Source organism: Octopus bimaculoides, chromosome 25 (assembly GCF_046866305.1).
Source record: "Octopus bimaculoides isolate indiv1 chromosome 25, ASM4686630v1, whole genome shotgun sequence".
In the NCBI taxonomy this organism is placed as follows: domain Eukaryota; kingdom Metazoa; phylum Mollusca; class Cephalopoda; order Octopoda; family Octopodidae; genus Octopus; species Octopus bimaculoides.
Genome location: NC_142952.1, coordinates 19,050,749 through 19,072,250, shown reverse-complemented (window position 1 = coordinate 19,072,250; position 21,502 = coordinate 19,050,749). Strand labels below are relative to the sequence as shown.

General features: G+C 35.2%; 1 protein-coding gene across 4 annotated transcripts in view; it reads right to left on the bottom strand.

Moving 5' to 3' along the window:
* LOC106878640 (uncharacterized) overlaps positions 1 to 9,888 on the bottom strand; it is a 54,373-nt gene extending 44,485 nt beyond the window's left edge. For 2 of the 4 annotated variants that reach the window (XM_089341807.1, XM_089341810.1), the window contains exons 1-4: positions 9,757 to 9,888; positions 9,537 to 9,638; positions 7,258 to 7,355; positions 2,871 to 3,063 (exon numbers count right to left, since the gene is read on the bottom strand). In XM_089341807.1, the coding sequence (XP_089197933.1) occupies positions 2,871 to 3,063; positions 7,258 to 7,316 (252 nt within the window). In that variant the 5' untranslated portion in view covers positions 7,317 to 7,355; positions 9,537 to 9,638; positions 9,757 to 9,888. Of the gene's footprint in view, positions 1 to 2,870; positions 3,064 to 7,257; positions 7,356 to 8,623; positions 8,647 to 9,536; positions 9,639 to 9,756 lie in introns of those variants that run through there. The other 2 variants (XM_089341809.1, XM_089341808.1) reach the window with 2 other exon arrangements.
* Positions 9,889 to 21,502: the final 11,614 nt, after the last annotated feature.

The following is a 21,502-nucleotide window of genomic DNA, read 5'->3' as shown; positions in this document are numbered from 1 at the left end:
CAGACATTTCGCCCGGCGTGCTAACGATCCTGCCAGCTCGCCGTCTTGGACTGAAAATATATTACTGCTCTAATGCTTTAGATTGTACTTCTTTTTCGGATATATGCACTACGTCCTTGCATCAGAGTGCTCCAGTATGGCCACAGCATTTGGACTGAAAATATATTACTGCTCTAATGCTTTAGACTGTACTTCTTTTTCGGATATATGCATAACGTCTTTACATAGCGATGCTCTAGCATGGCTACAGCCTTAAGGCTGAAACATTTATTTCATCATGTTGAACCGTTAATCCTTGCACATTTTTTCTCTGCTTTTTTTTTCCTCTCAGTCCTTTCTGTCGAAGAGCGTAGGCTCGAAACGTCAAGGGTTTTCCGTTCTTCCCGAGATTTAAATTAACACACCTGTTTCTTGTTCCTTTATCCATTTTCGTCGTTTGCAGAACCTTGCAATACGAGTACTCCATTATCGAGTAATTTGCTGTACTAGCCGAGATTCGTACGTATTTTTGTCTTGAAGTACGAGCGGAAATCTGCAGTACGAGCACACAAATCGTCCTACCTTTATGGTAATTCAGTTAATAAAACCAGTTTACATGTTTCTTTTGCATTGTCGTTTTACTTGTAACTACACCTTTTCTGTTTAAAACCCATAAAAACTTATTTTTGAGTGGATTTGGTGGGTTGGAACGGATTAGTTATATTTTAGTTAATTTCAGTTTGGAGAATTGATTTGTAAAACGAGTAAATCGTAAGACGAGCTCGGTTATGGAACGAATCAAACTCATACTGCGAGGTATCACTGTATATATATATATATTTTTTGATATAATGTAAGAGCGCACTTTTGATAAAAGTCTGATGAAGTGTCTAAAAATCTAATGTCTAAAACCGCAAATATTACGAAAATTTTCACTTCAGACTTTTACATAAACTGGCATTGAAAGCAAAGTTGGCACAGAAACAATTGTGACAAATCATTAAAGATGTATTAAAACATTTCTTTGTCTTAGTATTTGGATTATACATTGTTCTGGAAGGACCATCTCCATGTGACTAAAAGTGAACTGTCGAATTTTAATAAAATAAAGACCCGTCAATTTGACAGTAGTAATTGATTGTGAGCAGTTGACAAAGAGCGTTCAGCCTTGTATAACAGTAATCGTATTGCGTCGTGTGAATACTTTCTTTCCCCTTTGCTTCGTTAAATTATTTATCCAACACTAGGATATAATATATATATATATATATATATATATATATATATATATATATATATATATATATATATATATATATATATATATATATATATATATATATATATATAATAATACATTTCTAAATCTCTCAGAAAGATTTATGCAGTAGTGATACGATAAAGTAGTTGTATGCTGTCAACTTAATGTGACAGTCCCATGAAGGGAATAATACTACTGTTGTTCAGACATAGGAAGCTGCGCCGCTTCCTGTCGACCTTGACACATTTTCTGTGTCCTTAGGTTTACAAGGGGGAGACAAGGACTTCCACTCAGCTAAGCCTGCATCCAGAGACTAGTTTCCGAGTCTTTGCTCGTCATCTGTCTGGAGTAGCATGGCCTGCTAGTTGGAGATGCCTGTCAAGCTCTTGTAAACATAATAATTCTGGTGAAATACATTCAATGATTTCAAAAATAGAAATAATACATTTCTAAATCTCAGAGAGATTTATGCAGCTGGGTGGAGGTGCGTGTCTTCCCCCTTGTAAACATAAGGACACAACAGGAAATGTGTCAAGGCCGAAAGAAAGCGGTGCTGCTTCCTAGGGCTAAATAGCAGTAGTATTATTCCCTTCATGGCACTGTCACATTAAGTTGACAGCATACAACTACTTTATATATATATATATATATATATATATATATATATATATATATATATATATATATATATATATATATATATATATATATATATATATATATATATATATATTACATGCATGTTTGTGTGTGCGTGTGTGTTTTTGTGCATGTGTGTATATTTTGCCAAAAATTCGATAAACTTGATTCCATCTCATCAATGAACCTGTGATTGGATCATCGGAAATCTTTAACCGATATTCACTCTAAGTTAGGCAGAAGGCCAGCAATTTTGAAGGGAGGGTTAAGTCGAGACCAGTGACCCCCTTCCCCAGTGATTCACTAGTACTTATCTTATCAACTACGAAAGAATGAAAGGCAAAGTTGACCTTGGCGGTATTTGATCTCAAAATATAAAAGACCAGAAGAAATTCCACAAAGTATTTTGTCCGATGTGCCATCATTGATGAGAACCGCTATAGTAGGAAGATGTTTGCTTCAATGAGACTTACTTTGCTGCTCATTTTTGCCAGCTGAGTGAACAGGAGCGATGTGAATACTGAGCTGTTATGCAACAAATATTGGAGTTGTTATATAGCATCGACAATTGCCTTTTTTTGTTCGACGCTCTGGTTGGATTTCCATGAATGACCAATTGAAACTCTAGATATTTTCCAGCCTTTTCTCTCTTTGGCCGACTCCTAGGTCTTCTACTGACTGCCGCGTCCTGAAGAATCTGTCTAGCAATTTTTTCCTGTGCCTTTCTAATCACATACCCGTAGTGTATGAACTGGGATCTCTTTGTATGGAAAAGTAGTGGTTTGATCTGGATGGATTCCCTGATCCCAAATCTATGCACCCTGTAGAGTAATACTGTTTCGGAAACCCTTCGGAGGAACACCATTTTAGCCATTTGTATTCGTGACTATACTCCTACAGTTTGTACCCAACATCTATGAGTTGTTATATAACAACTCTTGTTGACAATAAAATCATTATAGATGAAAATTTGGTAACGAAAGTGACAGACCTTCTTAACTTTCTCCTTAATAGTTAAATCCTTTTGTTGACATTGTCTCGTTCTTTCTGTAAAGTACTTATAAAGATCAACAAGTTGTTTCTTCAGGTCAAGCTCTCGATCATCAACCAGTATATCGAGCTGGCGAAGGCACTCCCGTACTTCTTTGTTACAGGCTATCATCAAAATGCTTTCGTCTGAGATTCTGAAAGGGAAAAGAAGAGAAAGTGAGAGGAGTAAAACTTAATTTACCATGCAAAATCCAAAGTATTATTTCACTGATGTTTTATTTTGTCTATCCTAAAATGTATCTGAGAGTTGCTTTTGTTTTTTTAGAACATGTTAAGATCCTTTTTATCCCAAAGTTCAGTCAGACTGAAAGTTCTATAGATCTTAATAAAATTTACTCTTTGTACAATCTCTACAATCTCATCTGAAAGACCAAATGAATCAGTTGATCGGTTACTGGACATCCATCTATCTTCTCCGCTCACATTCCTGGGAGGGTTGACCAGGTACTCGTCAAGTACCTCCTCCATAGGGTCCTATCAGAAATAGCCATCGTTAGACTTTGCGATTGGATTTCCGAGCATGACCTATTGAAACTTTAGATATTATTCAACCATTACATTTATGGCCTGCCCCAGGTTTTCTACTGGTTGTCTCATCTTGAAGAATTTGTCTTGCAATTCTTTCCTTTGACTTTCTAATCACTTGTCCGGGTACTGGATCTGTGACCTCTAAGTAAGGAAATATAGTAGCTTGACCTGGAGAGACTCTCTGATCTCAAAGTTATGCACCCTGTCGAGTAATATTACTCCAGAAACTCTTTAGAGGAACCCCATTTCAAACATTTGTATGCGCAATCGTACTCTTTCAATCTGTACCCAATATCTATGATCATAGGTAGGGATAGGCCCAAAACCAAAGTGAAGAAGGCATATTTAGTTTCCTTTGACCAACTTCTCTTCTGAGGATCGAATGCTGGAGCTGACGCATTTGTGCATATATTAGCCTATTGTCCTACATCAACTTATTGTGATATCACTTCCACAATGGCTGTGCACGTTCATCAAAGTTCATAAAAATTATGAAAAGGAGAGGTGACAATACAAACCCCTGCGGAAGTCCAACACCCAGGTTGAAAGATTTTAACATGGCACTATTTGCCTTTTACTGCAAGAAGACTTCACGGTAACCAGAAGTTGCCCAGTACTCCCTAAATTCTGAAAAACATAATTCAGCATACGGTCATATGCGTCTTCGATGTCTACAAAACAATATTTCCACGATTAATCATAGACCTGCCTAAAGTAAATATTTGTTTTGTGCCCAGGAGGAAAGCTACATTGTTCTTCAGTCAGGATAAACAACTCGTATTTTATCACAGGTAATGCATGGTGTCCTTGGGCACGAAACTCAACTTTCATGTTGTAAACCAGTATTCTGGGATACAAGCGATTTATTACAACAGTAATTACCACTGCAAATTTCATAATCGATTCGCCAATTGAAGTATTGAGTCCACATTCTTCTGTGTATGAATTCAGAAGAGCTAAATTCCACTAGTCTCAAACTATAATCTGTCTTTCTTTCTTTACTCTGCTCTATTCTATACATTTTACCTTGATCCCGTCCGCTAAAATTGCGTCCCCCTGGAACCCATAGGTATGTATTTTTGCTTCCAGCACTGAGAATCGGCAGTTTCAACGGAATATTAACCACATTTAGCCTCATCCAGTTTCCAATATTTACTAATATTAGAATGGGTCTAAGAGAAATATAAGCACTGCGCCTTTTTTTTCAAATTTACTAATAAAAAGAAAGTCTCTGGATTCCAAATTCATGGATGATAATTCGGAGAGAGAAAGAGAGAGAAAGAGAAAGAAAGAGAGAGTGAGAGAGAAAGAGAGAGAGAGAGAGAGAGAGAGAGAGAGAGAGAGAGAAAGAGAAAGAGAGAGAGAGAAAGAGAAAGAGAGAGAGAGAGAGAGAAAGAAAGAGAGAGATGGATGGAGAGAAAAACATTACGTGTCAAATATATTTAGATAAAAGTTTAATAAGTCAAAATATAAACATTTACTCTTATGCGGTTTTTACAGGTTTACTTTGGTTTCAACAAACCTCCAACACTTGTTATTTATTCGATAAATCTATGTAAATAAATATTGTTGTATTTGGGGATGGTCATGTTGCCAGTTTAGCCAATAAAAACACACGCACTATATATTTGGTGTTAATTTGCTTCAGCTTTATTTTATTTTTTACATTAACCGTATTTCGGCCAGAGTTCTTTCGTCACACTTCTGTGACCTCATCAGTGGTCCTTTGCTTTCTTCTTTCTTATTTGTGTGTCTTTCCTTACTAACGATCAGCCATTTTGTATTTTGTATTCCTATTGTATGTGTCTTTATTTGCGCATGCGTATACCCCTATGTGTGTCTACGTTTAGTAAGTGCGTGTGTGTGTGTGAGGGGAGTGCCTGTATTATCTGTATCCCCTGTTTATACACGTTCGTTTAATTTATTTTTATTTATTTGTTCATGTGTTTATACCTACTTATTATTTTTTCTATTCTTTCTTTTCTTTGTATTTAATTTAATTCAATTTTGTTAACGTATATAGTTATTTAATTCCATTTGTTTATCTGTGTATTGTATTCTATTTTGTTTATATTGTTATCAGTTTATGGAGATCTTATTCTGTCATATGTTGTGATGTGTTGGGTGTGTGTGCTAGTGTTTCATTTCAGTTTCCTATTCAGGCTAGGTTTATCTTCTATTATGTGTGTAGCTTCTGTAATTTATCTAAGCGTTGCGTCTGTTCTATGTGTGGACAAGATTTTAACTTCTATGTTGTTGAATGAGCCTCTGTGTTCCTGCTCGGCGTGCTGATACAGAGCCGATGAGCTCTTCTTTTCCTTGAGTTCACACCAATGTTCATTTACCCGTTCTCCTATGCTCCGTGCCGTTTCCCCTACGTACGTCGTTGTCTTATACTATAGACTACATTTCTGGCTTTACAATTTGTTAGCGGGCTAAATCTACATACAGTACAGTTCAGTACAGGGGGTTCTACTAAAAGGGTAGGTTCTACTGATTAGGGATTTGTTAGGGTTGCCTGGCCTTTCAACAACCTTAATTTTTAGCTTAAGTTTGTCTAGGGCCCTTCTAAAGCGGTACGCCAGTTCGCCTCTAGGGGTGGTGTCGACTAACATGACATTCTGGTATTTGTGGCTATCATACCATGAGTTGGCCTTCCCTATTTTCTTCTTAGTCCTTTCAATGGTGTTCCATGACTTGCTCTTATAGAGTGGGCATTCCTATCGTTACGTATGATAGTTTCAAATTTCCTCATGGCTCCTTTGTATACTCTGATTCTTTCTTTATGGCTGTAACCTGAGAACTACATGCGGTGAACGAAATGTTATATGTGTCTCTCTAACTCTGTAGGGTCGCACATACGGGACACATTTCACATTACTCTGACGAGGTCTGCCATCAATATATTGAATTTAGCATTGTCCGCGATAGCTGAGTTCCGATGGATCAGGTATTTGGAGGCCATAGGTTTGACAAAGTGTGAATGGAGGATTCGGGTTTTATTATTCTCAGTTTCTAGCCAGAGTTCAGTATTTAGTACAGGTAATCTATGGTTAGGATGTTTAGTAGGGTAGTCTATCGTAACCTTAATACTCTGGTGGATGGAGTTAGCTATTTGCTGGATGCTCTCCATAGTATTAGTTTCTATTTCTATTTCAAGTGTACTCTCTTGTGGGGGGTGCCTTTACCACTAAGTTGATATCATCGACATATCGAGAGTACATATTCATGAGTATGGAGTTCTGTATCAGGCGTTCCTTAAGCCTTCTGTCCCACCATACCATGAAGAGATTGGCCACATCACCGGCGATACTAACGCCGATGGCTTCCCCTCGTCCTGGGCGTATATTTTCTTGTTAAACTTAAACGTGTAGCCATAGAAGTAATTGTGGGTGGTCTACCTCTTAAATGACTACTAGAGACCACCCACAATTACTTCTATGGATAGGAAGACCCCTATACAGAGATGGAGCGGATGGACCAGAGCCATACGGACCCCCGCAAATGTTCATCAGGTAAAGAAAATGATCGCACATGCACTAGTTGCTAGTATAAGAGTTACCCTAAAAGGCCACAATAACACGACAACGACGTACGTAGGGGAAACGGTACGCAGCATAAGAGAGCGGGTAAATGAAACATTGGAGGGAACTTAAGGAAGAGAAGAGCTCATCGATTCTTTACCAGCACGCCGAGCAATATCTGTTTCAACACACGATATCACATCAAGAATCTTGCAAAACGAATATATAAACGTAATATGTAAATAAAACAATACAAATATTTAATAAGATACTTACATCCTTCCAAGATTCGACTTTACCGACAGGTGCTCAGCGTATTCCTCTATACTAGCCATGATTATTGGGTAGCAGGCATCCAATTAAACTAGAAAATCCTATAAAATGTTCCAGATATATATATATATATATATATATATATATATATATATATATATATATATATATATATATATATATATATATATATATATATATATATATATAAGAAAAAATGGGATTAAAAATCTTGGCAGGTATCAATTAAGCACTTACTATAAAGGAATAAGGATTTTTAAGGTGTGATCTACAATAAAGACATGGTTTTCTTCGTACATATTATTATGCTGTTATGTATATATATATATATATATATTTATATAAATATATATATATACATGTATGTATGTATATACGTATATATATATATATATATATATATATATATATATATATATATAGATTTATATATATATATATATATATATATATATATATATATATATATATATATATATATGTATATATATATATATATATATATTTTTTTTTTTAAAGTTTCAGCTTAGAGCTGCGGCCATGCTGATGCACCACCGTGTTGCTACACTGTTATTACAGGGAGCCTCTTACAATATGTGGCACTTGGTGAAGAATGGAGTTTGATTTAGCAACCCTCATTTGCACCTCCTGCCGCGAGGTAGGTTCATCTGGGACTCTCGATAGGAAGAGGTCCAGCTTTGATTTAAAAACTCCTACATCTACTTTGTGCAGATTCCTCAGGCTCTTTGGGAGAATATTAAAAAGCTTATATATATATATATATATATATATATATATATATATATATATATATATATATATAAGCGCATTAATAATATGTACGAAGAAAACCATGTCTTTATTGTAGATCACACCTTAAAAATCCTTATTCCTTTATAGTAAGTGCTTAATTGATACGTGCCAAGATTTTTTAATCCCATTTTTTCTGTTTTATATATATATATATATATATATATATATATATATATATATATATGCATGTATATATGTATGGATGGATATATATAATTTGCTGTTTCGTTATAGATAAAATAAAAAATAGTGCTCCACCTAATGCGAGATAACTACCATTTAATATACACACAATTTAGAAAAGATCTATTTGTAGTTTCATGTTGTAGAGTTGCAATAATTTAATAGATATATATGACATGCCATATATCTCCGAGCAGTCTTTCAGGTTCGTTGAATACTGTTAGACCTATTTGGATACCAGGACGCGGGTCTATGAGAAAATATGAGAAAATAAAAGGAGAAAAATGCGAAGAAGATTGATGCAAAAAGTGGAACGAGAAAAAAAAAGGAAAGAAAACTAAGATCGTCATACCCTTTGTGTGCAGAAATCGTAATTAATCTAACTGGTATAGAATAATACAACGAAATATAATATAGCTACTCAATCCAGAGTGGGTGGTATCCTCCGATTCGACAAAAGAAATTTGTCCATATGTTTGTATTTGCTAAAAATTTCGGATCTGGAATTATGTAAAATGAATGTACGATCTTTCAATTATGCATAATTTGTATCTCTTTCATTCATTTACTCATAGCGTAGATTCTATTTTGTGTCATTCATTTTAGAGTGTAGTCTAACCCTTATTTTAAACCCTAACCTTAACCTTAAACCCTAACCCTAAATTCTAAATCTAAATCTAAGCCGTAATCCTAACCCTAAACCTTAACCTTAAATCTAGCCCTACCCTAAACTCTACTCCTAACCCCAAACCCTAACCCTAAACTCTAACCCTAAACCTAAGCCCTTAACCCTAATCCTAACCCAACCTTAAACCGTAATCTGACCCTAACCCTCAATAGTAAACCTAACCCCAGCCTCTTAACACTAAATGTAATCCTAATCCAGATATAATTATTTCAGAGCGTAGACTAAGGATGCTGCAGTAAACAGCACGCTAACGTACCACCTTCTATTCTGGGTTTATAATCATTCATAATTAATTAAAAGAAATCATTAAAATTAGAAGAACAAGATCAGCTAAATGCATTTTGAAAAGAAATACGTAACATTTAGAACAGGACGTTTTTTTAACGTTAGATATTGAATTCAAATTTTGGCACAAGGCCAGCAATTTCAGGGAAGGGGTAAGTCGATAACATCAACCCAGTGCTTTACTGGTACTTATTTTATCAACCTCAAAAAGGTAAAGTTGACCTCGGCAGAATTTGAACCCAGAACGTAAAGACGGACGAAATGCTACACTCTTCGTAGTGCACCAACATACCTCAACTTTCAATTTTTGCCAAATTGATTATTGGTAAACGCGGACCAATAAAATCCTCAAACTTAAATGATGATCGTATTTAATAATTGAAATTATTTCAAGCTAGAATGAGAATAATTTAAAATGAATAACTTACAATACATACAAACAGTCGTCAAGCAGAGAAATACATAAACAGAATACGATAAAATAAAGAAAAAATGAGTTTAGTTGCCGATACCTTTAGTAAAACTAGCTGAAAATAAAGAACGACAAGATCAAAAAGAATTAGTTGAAGATGAAGAATGACAAAAACGAAGAGAATCAGTCAAAGGTCTCCTGAAATTATTATTTCAATTCCATATCCTTGACGTAAGAGCAACGTCACAATAAACATGGAGTAACTTCCTGTTTAATAAAACGATATTGTTATTTATGGAAGCCGATCTCCATACTTAAATTCCATCTAAAAATATTCACATTTAATATCTATGTCTTTTATATTTTGGGCAAGTGTCTCCCACTGGAGTTCTGGACAGATCAAAGCTTTTTGAGGAGATTTGGTGAACGGAAACTGAAAGAAGCCCGTTGTGTGTGTGTGTGTGTGTGTGCGTGTGTGTGTATATGTAACACATTGGATAAAATTATTAACGAAGACATTTTGAGGGAATTAAAAGAAATTAACTCAGATCTGGTCACACTAATTAACAAAATTGATGAATTAATCCCTATACCCGGGAAGCAAAAGAAAGTGAAGAAGGAAGACATTATTCGGAACAGGTTGGTCAAAATTTGGATCAATTATGCACAACCTTTCATTTGATCTTTGTAAACATAATTTGAAAAAGAAAGATTCCCAAAACATGAAACACATAATGAAAATATACCAACATTAGCATATCTAATTAACAGCCGAATTAGACATATTTGGAACAAAAAATTAAAAGCGAGAAAATTCACATTTTGGAACATAATTAAAAATAATAACAAGAAATATATGAACGATGGATGAACTCAACGCCATTAGTTCTTCCTCCCAAACTCCAGATGAAACTAATTCCAGAAATACCTGAACAACAAAGACAACTAAAGAAGAAAATAGATATTGAATTAATTAAGCTAAGAGCATCAAACAATGAACAAAACTATAAAACCATTGATGAAGAAATGCATATCGAACTCATTAAAGATAATGAAAGAGATCTTTTGGAAAGTGTTCTCAAACTATGGAAAGAAACTTATGAATCTGAAGAAATGTATTCCCTTCAATATTGAGGAAAAATTTCTTGAAAAAAAAAATACCTGTCACCTATGTTCCAAGCTCTCTCAACTTCAACAATATATATACTGATCAATTGTTACCCCAAAGATGATACAACAGTACATTATGAAACTCAGTTCAAAACAGAATACAGTTCCAATAACCCTTTTTATAAAGAAGAAAACACGAATGAAAACCCATACAGAAATGTTTAAACAGCCAATTAGGTCAAATTGTAGACACTTAAAAGAACACAACCACACAAAACCAATCTCACACTTTGAAGTAAATCGCTCTCGAACCAGAAATAGGAACAATTCACAAATTAGAAAGACTAGAAGGAATCATCTCAGAGTTAGGAATATGAACTTTCCTCAGGTAATGAGAAACACTCAAGGAAATATATTTAACTCTGAACGAAGGAAATAGAAACATGTAAATACACCTTAGTCAGTAAAACCAGTCTTCTAACAATTAAAATATAATTAGTAACACTAACAATCCACACTAACGTAATTACAACAAACGTTTCTTGGCCTAGCCCAGAGAAACAGGGACACACGTTGGAACATACAGGGAACTACAAAGTAATAAATTTATCGCAGAAAACTTTTTCAATAGCAAAAATGAACATACTAAGCAAAAACAATTACTATTTACCTCGACCTCACGCAAAATGAAATCATAGACAATATTAAGGAATTTTGCAGGAATTTGCGACTTACAGAAGCATTGTTTAATTATAATAACAATGATGAGTCATTTGTTAAAAACAAGAGCAATTATCTTCTATCTAAAGGTAGGAATAAAACACTCGTTGATTTTTGTGATAACATTTTGAATACAGTTCAATATTTAAGAGATGAGGAATTATGTACATTATTTACATTTGACGGATATTTATCCTCATCTTGTTTGTTGTTAACACAACGTTTCGGCTGATATACCCTCCAGCCTTCATCAGGTGTCTTGGGGGAAATTTCGAACCTGGGTTCTCATTTCTAAGGTATTTTTTCGATGTTATTATTATTATTATTATTATTATTATTATTATTATTATTATTATTATTATTATTATTATTATTATTCAGGTCACTGCCTGGAATCGAACTTAACCACCACGCCATATGCTCACGGGCATATGGCGTGGTGGTTAAAAACGCGGGCTACTAACCCCAAGATTCTGAGTTCGATTCCAGGCAGTGACCTAAATGATGATAATGATGATGATAATAATAATAATAATAATAATAATAATAACAACAACAACAACAACAACATCGAAAAAATACCTTAGGAATGAGAACCCAGGTTCGTAATTTACCCATGACACCTGATGAAGGCTGGAGGGTATATCAGCCGAAACGTTGCGTTAATAACAAACAAGATGAGGACAAACACCCGTCAAATGTAAATAATGTAAATAATGAACATTTTGAATTTCCTTACGCAAAGAATTAAGTAAAACCTCAGCACTACTAAATAAAAAAAAAGTTAATTGAATTGAAAACTGATAAAGAATTGACGGTTAAAGAAACTGATAAAGGGGAAAACTGTAGCACTGATGCACACAGAATACTGCAAAGACCAAGACTAAGTATTGTCCATACTTGAAAACGATTCCCACTACGAAATAGACAATAATGAAACATCTTTCGTCCTTACTTCACCTAGGCGCAGGAGTGGCTTTATAGGCGCAGGAGTAGCTGTGTGGTAAGTAGCTTGCTTACCAACCACATGGTTCAAGGTTCAGTCCCACTGCGTGGCACCTTGGGCAAGTGTCTTCTACTATAGCCTCGGGCCGACCAAAGCCTTGTGAGTGGATTTGGTAGACAGAAACTGAAAAGAAGCCCGTCGTATATATGTCTATATATGTATGTGTGTATATATATATATATATATATATATATATATATATATATATATATATATATATATGTATGTGTATATATATATATATATATATATATATATATATATGTATGTATGTATGTATGTATGTATGTATGTATGTATGTATGTATGTATGTGTGTGTGTATATGTTTGCGTGTCTGTGTTTGTCCCCCCCAACATCGCTTGACAACCGATGTTGGTGTGTTTACGTCCCCGTAACTTAGCGGTTCAGCAAAAATCACCGATAGAATAAATACTAGGCTTACAAAGAATAAGTCTTGGGGTCGATTTGCTCGACTAAAGGCGGTGCTCCATCATGGCCGCAGTCAAATGACTGAAACAAGTAAAAGAGTATACGGAAAAGGCTGACAAACAAAGAAATCGATTATATAACAAATTTGAAATGAAAACCTAGTCTTTTCTAAGGTTTACCAAATATTTCAGGAAAAAAAAAAAATTCATGAAGCTTGGAAAGAATCATCAAGCATATACATTAACGTCCAATCACCAAGAGATTTAAAATTAAGGCCTATCATAGCTGGCCGATCATGTGAAACTCACTGTTTAAGCAATTTTCTCGACATCCTACTAAAACCCCTTCTGAAATATATCAAAAGCTTCATTAGAGACAATCTAGATATGCTAAACCACCTCCCCCCACAAAAAAAAACAATCAATAAAGAGACAGTTATCTTATCCTTTGATGTTGTGAGCCTGTATGCTGATTAACGACTGTCTCACACAGCAACCAAATTCTGGTTGGAGAACTATCCAGAAGAATTACCATAGTGTATCAACAAGGAATTTATAATTGAAGCATTAAAATTTATCTTCCAGAGCAATTACTTCTGGTTTTATGCCAATTACTACCAACAGAAAAGTTGAATTGTGATGGCGATAAAAGCAGTCCCAGTTTTTGCAAACTTAGTTATGGATTATCTAGAATTGATAATATATCAAGTATCGCTTCAAAAATATGGATTCTCGTTTTACCAATATATAAGAGAATTAGAAACGATATCTGGATGATCGCTTTATACGTTGAAATAAAAGTATTGATAAAATATTCGAATTTTAAAATCACTGCTCAATGCAGGGCCGAATTTATAGGCGCCGAAGGGTGCGACTGCTCCGGACCCTTGATACGAAGGGCTTTGGGCACTCAGTACTGGAAGGGTCTCACCTCCCAGCAATCATGCTTGAAGAGGCTCTCTTCAAACATAGGAACATATCTCGACTTCTTAAAGAAATGTAATGTATTCTCTCTTTTGATAAATAACCATAAATTTTTCCACGTTAGCGACGCCAATTTATTCATCTCAAAGACAGTTTGCTACCAAGTTCCAAAAGTAGCTACAACTCCCTTGAGAATAGAAGGGATAGATAGAGCAGAGGAAAAGAACAAAACACTCCCGAAAAAGATCATAATTGATGTTTGTATTTATGTATCATGTGTTGAGAAAATTTGTTGAAACTCAGGGAGTTTGAAACATAGTCAGGTAACAGGTACATTTTTTTTCCAAGAGATATTTCCTCAGCTTTGACCCGGTTTTAATTGCGGTGGCTAATAAAATATTTGGATAATTTTAAGTGCTTAACAATCAATATTCATTTCTCTGTTGGTTGTGTTTTGTAGGAACCTTTGTGCATGGCTTGGTTAACAAGTAGTTTACCGTGGTAAAAGAGTGACAGCAAATTGTCCAAGAAAATTCAAAGTAAATTGCGAGAGAACCGGAAGTGACGATAACGACATCCCCAAATTTCATAAAAAAACATTATGTATCCGATGGATGGGCTTCCTATGCTCATGAAGTTGTTAACCATACACTCAATTTTGTTGACAATACAAAACTGGGGACACGTAATGTTCAACACAAAAATCGAGTAAACGATAAAATAATGACAATTAACAACACAATTAAACAGTAAAATTCCTCAAAATGGGGAAGTTCCTCACAGAATCAACCGAGAAACCCCACACATTCTGGTTATCCCTACCACCAGATGCACCTCAGCAGTCGCCTCTCTCCTTTTCAACTCTGGGAAGTTCTGGGGGGTGAAACTTCTCTCTCTACTCTCACTTTCCTTTTCAAGTGGAACTTGGAAAAGTCAATGAGTGCTTGGCCAAAGAGGGAAGTATCTGTCTTCAGTCCTTTCAATCTCATCCACCACACTACCTCCTTCGCCATAGCCACCAGACAGAGGAAAACTGACTTTCTTTCCCGGTCAAAGGAAAGCGGCGGAGCGATCTCACGATGGACTCGGCTGATAACCGTATCAGTCCTACACGTGATAGCAGCAGTTCGACAAAGCTTCACAGGTCAGTAATGCACGGACACTAGACGAGTGCGTGCAGGACAGTTTCGTCGCCCTGCGCACATCTCGGACAGGTCCGTTTGACAGCACTTCCGTGTCTGTAGAGCTTGTCTCGAACCGGCAGGGCTCCCGGTAGCACTGCCAGACCAGGAATTTCTGAAATTATCCATAGGCCCTGGCCCGAAAGTTCTCAGGAAAAGACCATTTAATTGATCCCTCCCGACACCTAGAGTTTCCTCGAGGACGTCGTCGTCTCTTGCCCGCCACTAATCCCCTATAGAACTCTATGGATTTGTACTGACATAGGGGATTACTGGAAACATGCAAATGCTTTTGTATGTCATTATGTCAAACGAGGTTACAGTGAATCACGTTTAAAGGAAATAACAAATGAAATAGCTAAGATTAGCAAAGATAGTCAAACCTTACACGCATAATTTTAGCAAACAAAATACAATAGATGACAGAATTCCTTTAGTGATTAGCTGGCACCGACGTTTCGCTGGCATTTCAAAAGTGTTGCATGAAAGTTACCAGCATGTAGCGAAACAATATCCCAGTTTCAAACAGATATTTCCTCAGTCGCCCATTGTAGCCTTTCGACGGAATAAGAGCATAAGAGAATTATTGACCTCTATATCTGACGCCAAGAAAACGAACATTGGAGTATCTGCATGCTGTACCTTAAAGAACAGCCGCAAGAGGGGTAAGCTCTGTTCATTGTGCAACAACATGAGTGAAGTGAATTTCATCAGAAATCATAACAGAAATGTTATGATTTATACAGAAGGGGGAATATGTAAAGATTCCCATTTAGTGTACGGTGCAGAATGCACGAAACAACTTGATTTATGTTGGTTGTACAACGGAACAATTAATCAAAAGGTTTAATGGGCACAGATTCGACTTCAGGCACAAGAACAGTAGTTCAACAGAACTTGCTGAACATTTCGTTTCAAGCGGCTGCAATTTTGAAGAAGATTTGAAAGTGCACATTCTCAAAAAATATTCTGAATCTACCCCACTTTCACTTCTCAGAATGTATGAGGAGAAATATGTTTGCGGGTTATTAACATCACGCCCTGGAGGAATGAATAAGATGACAGGAGAATATCATCAAATTTATACAAAACTGTTTGATTGAATATTCTTTCTCTCTTTTTCTTTCCTTTTTTCTGTCGTCTTCCTGCTTCTATTTTTTTCTTTCTTTCCGCCTGTTATAAAACTTAAAAACTGATGATGTCATTCCATCAACGAATGGACTCTGGTTGCTCTCGTTCATACTTTACGTTTAAATTTCTGTAATTTTGAATTTTTATCACTTCTTATTTTGAACTTGACAAAGACAGACGTTCTGTCGAAATATCGTTCAACTAATAAAATATCTTACAATCGAATCGCGCTCTTCGTCTTGATTGTTTACCTTCGTGAAGAGTTACGTCAATCCTTTTTAAAATATTATTATTATTATTATTATTATTATTATTATTATTGTTCAGTAGTTTTATTTTTATAACGTGCTTTCACTTCACTACCGAGCGCAGCTCTGTGCACCTTGGGTATGTGCTGTGGTTTGCTGTGGTGCTCTTATGTTTACTGTATTGAAAGTGTTTTGCGTAGAATGTGTGCAGTACCCAGTAGTGCAATTTTCTGTATGTTATATATATTTGTAAGTCCTGGTGTTTTTGTTATGTATTTGTCTGAATGTTTTTTTATTATACCTAAGGCACCTACTATGATAGGAATTGTTTCTGTTTTTAGATTCCACATTCGAGTTACCTCTATTTTCAGGTCTTTGTATTTTGAAAGTTTTTCCATTTCTTTTAGAGAAACGTTGTCATCTGCTGGTATTGATACATCAATTAGAAAGCATTTTTTTTCTTCATAATCTTTGACAACTATATCTGGTCTATTTGCCTTAATTTCTCTATCTGTGTGTATTGGCATATCCCAGAGTACGGTTGCTTTCTCGTTTTCTGTGACCTTTTCTGGCGTGTGTTTATACCATCTTTTTTCTGTTGTTATTCCATAGTGTTGGCATAGCTTCCAGTGTATATAGGTCCCAGCTCTGTCGTGTCTGTGAATATATTCCTTCTTAGCCAGGACTGGGCAGCCAGAGATAATATGATTTATTGTTTCTTGTCCATCTCCACATATTCTACAGTTACTTGCTATGTTTCTTTTCATTATGTGTTTTTGGTAATTTCTGGTGGGGAGGCTTTGGTCTTGTGCAGCAATTAAAAATCCTTCAGTCTCTGCTTTGAGTCCTGAGCTTCTCAACCATTGCTGGGATTTTTCTCTGTCTATTTCTTTTGCATTTAGTTTAGCCCAGTATTTACCATGTAGGGCTTTTCTTGCCATCGTTTTATCATGGTCCGTTGCTGTTCTAGTTTTAGTTTGGATTTCATTTGTTTTATAGCTTTTGTTGTTTCTTCTTCTTCTTCTTCTTCTTCTTCTTCTTCTTCTTCTTCTTCTTCTTCTTCTTCTTCTTCTTCTTCTTCTTCTTCTTCTTCTTCTTCTTCTTCTTCTTCTTCTTCTTTGTTAGGTAGATTGATTTCTTGTTTGTATTTGTCAGCTTCGTTAATACTGAAAACAGTTTTTTGTTTTGCTCGTGTTTTGTGGCTATTTGTATTAGTTTTCCTTGCTTTATTATTATTATTATTATTATTATTATTATTATTATTATTATTATTATTATTATTATTATTATTATTATTGTTGTTGTTCAGTAGTTTTATTTTTATAACGTGCTTTCACTTCACTGCCGAGCGCAGCTCTGTGTGCCTTGGGTATGTGTTGTAGTTTGCTGTGATGTTCTTATGGTTACTGTATTGAAAGTGTTTTGCGTAGGATGTGTGCAGTGCCCAGTAGTGCAATTTTCTGTATGTTATATATATTTGTAAGTCCTGGTGTTTTTGTTATGTATTTGTCTGAATATTTTTTTATTATACCTAAGGCACCTACTATGATAGGAATTGTTTCTGTTTTTAGATTCCACATTCGAGTTATCTCTATTTCCAGGTCTTTGTATTTTGAAAGTTTCTCCATTTCTTTTATACCTAAGGCACCTACTATGATAGGAATTGTTTCTGTTTTTAGATTCCACATTCGAGTTACCTATATTTTCAGGTCTTTGTATTTTGAAAGTTTTTCCATTTCTTTTAGAGAAACGTTGTCATCTGCTGGTATTGATACATAAATTAGAAAGCATTTTTTTTCTTCATGATCTTTGACAACTATATCTGGTCTATTTGCCTTAATTTCTCTATCTGTGTGTATTTTCTGTATGTTATATATATTTGTAAGTCCTGGTGTTTTTGTTATGTATTTGTCTGAATATTTTTTTATTTTGAAAGTTTTTCCATTTCTTTTAGAGAAACGTTGTCATCTGCTGGTATTGATACATCAATTAGAAAGCATTTTTTTCTTCATGATCTTTGACAACTATATCTGGTCTATTTGCCTTAATTTCTCTATCTGTGTGTATTTTCTGTATGTTATATATATTTGTAAGTCCTGGTGTTTTTGTTATGTATTTGTCTGAATATTTTTTTATTATACCTAAGGCACCTACTATGATAGGAATTGTTTCTGTTTTTAGATTCCACATTCGAGTTATCTCTATTTCCAGACAAATACATAACAAAAACACCAGGACTTACAAATATATATAAGATTCCACATTCGAGTTATCTCTATTTCCAGGTCTTTGTATTTTGAAAGTTTCTCCATTTCTTTTAGGGAAACGTTGTCATCTGCTGGTATTGATACATCAATTAGAAAGCATTTGTTTCCTTCATGATCTTTGACAACTATATCTGGTCTATTGGCCTTATTATTATTATTATTATTATTATTATTATTATTATTATTATTATTATTATTATTATTATTATTATTATTATTATTGTTATTATTATTATTATTATTATTATTATTATTGTTATTAGTATTATTATTATTATTATTATTATTGTTATTATTATTATTATTATTATTATTATTATTATTATTATTATTATTATTATTATTATTATTATTATTATTATTTTATGTTTGACTATTATTTTGCATTTGTACAAGTTGGATCCAAGTCTCACCCAGAGACCTCAAGAGACAACAAGTTAGAAGTTCATGTAGGTGTTATGCCTAGAGTACCATATACTTGGATTTGTACAGTTTTGTTCTAGTGAATGTTTAAGAAACCATAAGAAAATTATGTGTTTGTTTTAAAATTTGAGATCACATAGACAGTATTTTACGTAGGATATGGGCAGTTTCCATGAGCACTATCTTTTAAACTTCAGCCATTTTGGTGTTCCCTGGTATCTGAGCTAGGTAGTAATCAGCCCGTTTCGCTGTCATTCCCAGGACACCAATGACAATAGGTATTGTTTTCGTCTTCAGATTCCACATTTTGCTAATTTCTATTTCAAGATCTTTATATTTGCTCAGTTTTTGGTAGGTCTTGACAGATACGTTTATATCGATTGGGACAGTCATATCAATGAGGAGGCATGATTTTTGTCTGAAGTCTTTCAGTATGATGTCTGGCCTATTTGCGTCTATCTTTCTGTCAGTTTGAATGGTGAAGTTCCAGAGGAGTGCGATGTGATCATATTCAAGTACTTGGGGTGGTTTGTGTTCCCACCAGTTTTTATCATGGGGCAAGTCCAGGTTTTTGCATATTACCCAGTGAATATATTGTGCAGCTCTATCATGCCTGTTGAGATACTCTGTAGGCGCAAGCAGACTGCACATGGAGACAACATGATCGATGGTCTCATTTTGTTGTTGGCATATACGACATAATGGGGAGCTGCCGTTCTTTAATATGTTGGCCTGGTAGTTCTTTGTAGGTAGGCATTGATCTTGGGTTGCTATGATAAACCCCTCTGTTTCTGATTTCAAGCCAGAGGCCATTAGCCATTGATGGGTAAGGGCTTTGTCAATATCTGCATTATTCGCTCTTTTTGGGTATTTGCCATTGAGAGGTTTTCCATGCCATTTTTCAGTCATAATATCTAAGGCAGCAATTTTAGCACAGGTTTTCAAGCGCTTGGCTTTTTCTGCGGGTGTTTCTAGTTCGTCTAATTCTTGAATTTGTTGCAATTGGAATTCACTTAGATATTCCTTTGCCTGTTTTGTTACTGAGTAAGATGCTTTCTTGCTTTCATGTTTTGAGACAAGTTTTAGCATCCAGTTCTCAGAGTTTTTCAGATAGGTGTCTAGGCCAATTGTGGCTACCTTCATTGTTAATGCCAGCTGTAGAAGTCCTCGGCCTCCCTCTTTTCTTGTTAGATAAAGACGTTCTATATCTGCCTTAGGGTGGTGCATTCTATGCATTGTCAACAGTTTTCGTATTTTTCTGTCAACATTACATATTTCAGTAATTGACCAGTTAACGATATTGAAACTGTAAATCACGACTGGTATGGCTAGAGCATTGATCGCTTCGATCCTGTTTCTCGCGTTCAGCTCTGTCTTCAGTATTGCTCTCACCCTGCGATAACATTCTCTTCTGATCCTTTCCCTCATCACTGAATGCTTGATATTGTCCCCTTCAATTACCCCTAGGTATTTGTAGCTCTCTGCTGGTTCTAACTGTTTTATGACATTTTGTTGGTCAAGGTTCACATTAGATGTTTTTGTCATTTTTCCTTTGATAAAGGTAGCTTTTGCACATTTATCAAGGCCAAATTGCATCCTGATGTCATCACTGAATTGTTTAACAATCGCTAGTAGGCCTTTGAGTTGATGGTCATTCTTTGCAAAAAGCTCTAAATCATCCATGTAAATGAGATGGTTTATATTTTTATCAAATATTTTATAACCATACTGTGCATCATTGAGCAATTTTGAGAGCGGTATTAGGGCTAAACAGAAGAGGAGTGGTGATAGTGAGTCACCGTGGAAAATGCCACACGAAATTCTTACATCACCAGCATTTAGAGATTCATTGTCGTTGTTCAACGTCAGTGTGGTTCTCCATGATCTCATACTTACAGATATAAAGATTCGCAGAGTAGGAGCTATTTTATACATTTCCAGACATTTCCTAATCCAGTTATGTGGTAGGCTATCAAAGGCCTTTTTATAGTCTATCCAGGCTATTGACAAGTTTTTGTGTCGCTTGTGACAATCTTCTAAGATCATCTTATTGATGAGTAGCTGATCTTTACAACCATAAGATCCACGTTTACATCCCTTTTGCTCATTAGGGAATATGCTACTTTCTATTAAAAAACTATAGGTGTACTCGGTTAGGACAGATGTTAGCGTCTTATACATTGTTGTTAAGCAGGTTATGGGTCGATAATTTTTTGGTTCGTTTGTTTCCTCATTTTTTGGAAGCAGGAATGTTAAAAAATTAACTAGCCAAGAGGGCATCAAACTAGGATTTTGCAAAACATCGTTGTAAAGTTTTGTTAGCAGTTCATGGCTCTCTGGAAAGGCATTCAACCAGAAGTTAGGAATTTTATCCTTTCCTGGAGACTTCCATTTGCTTGACCTCCT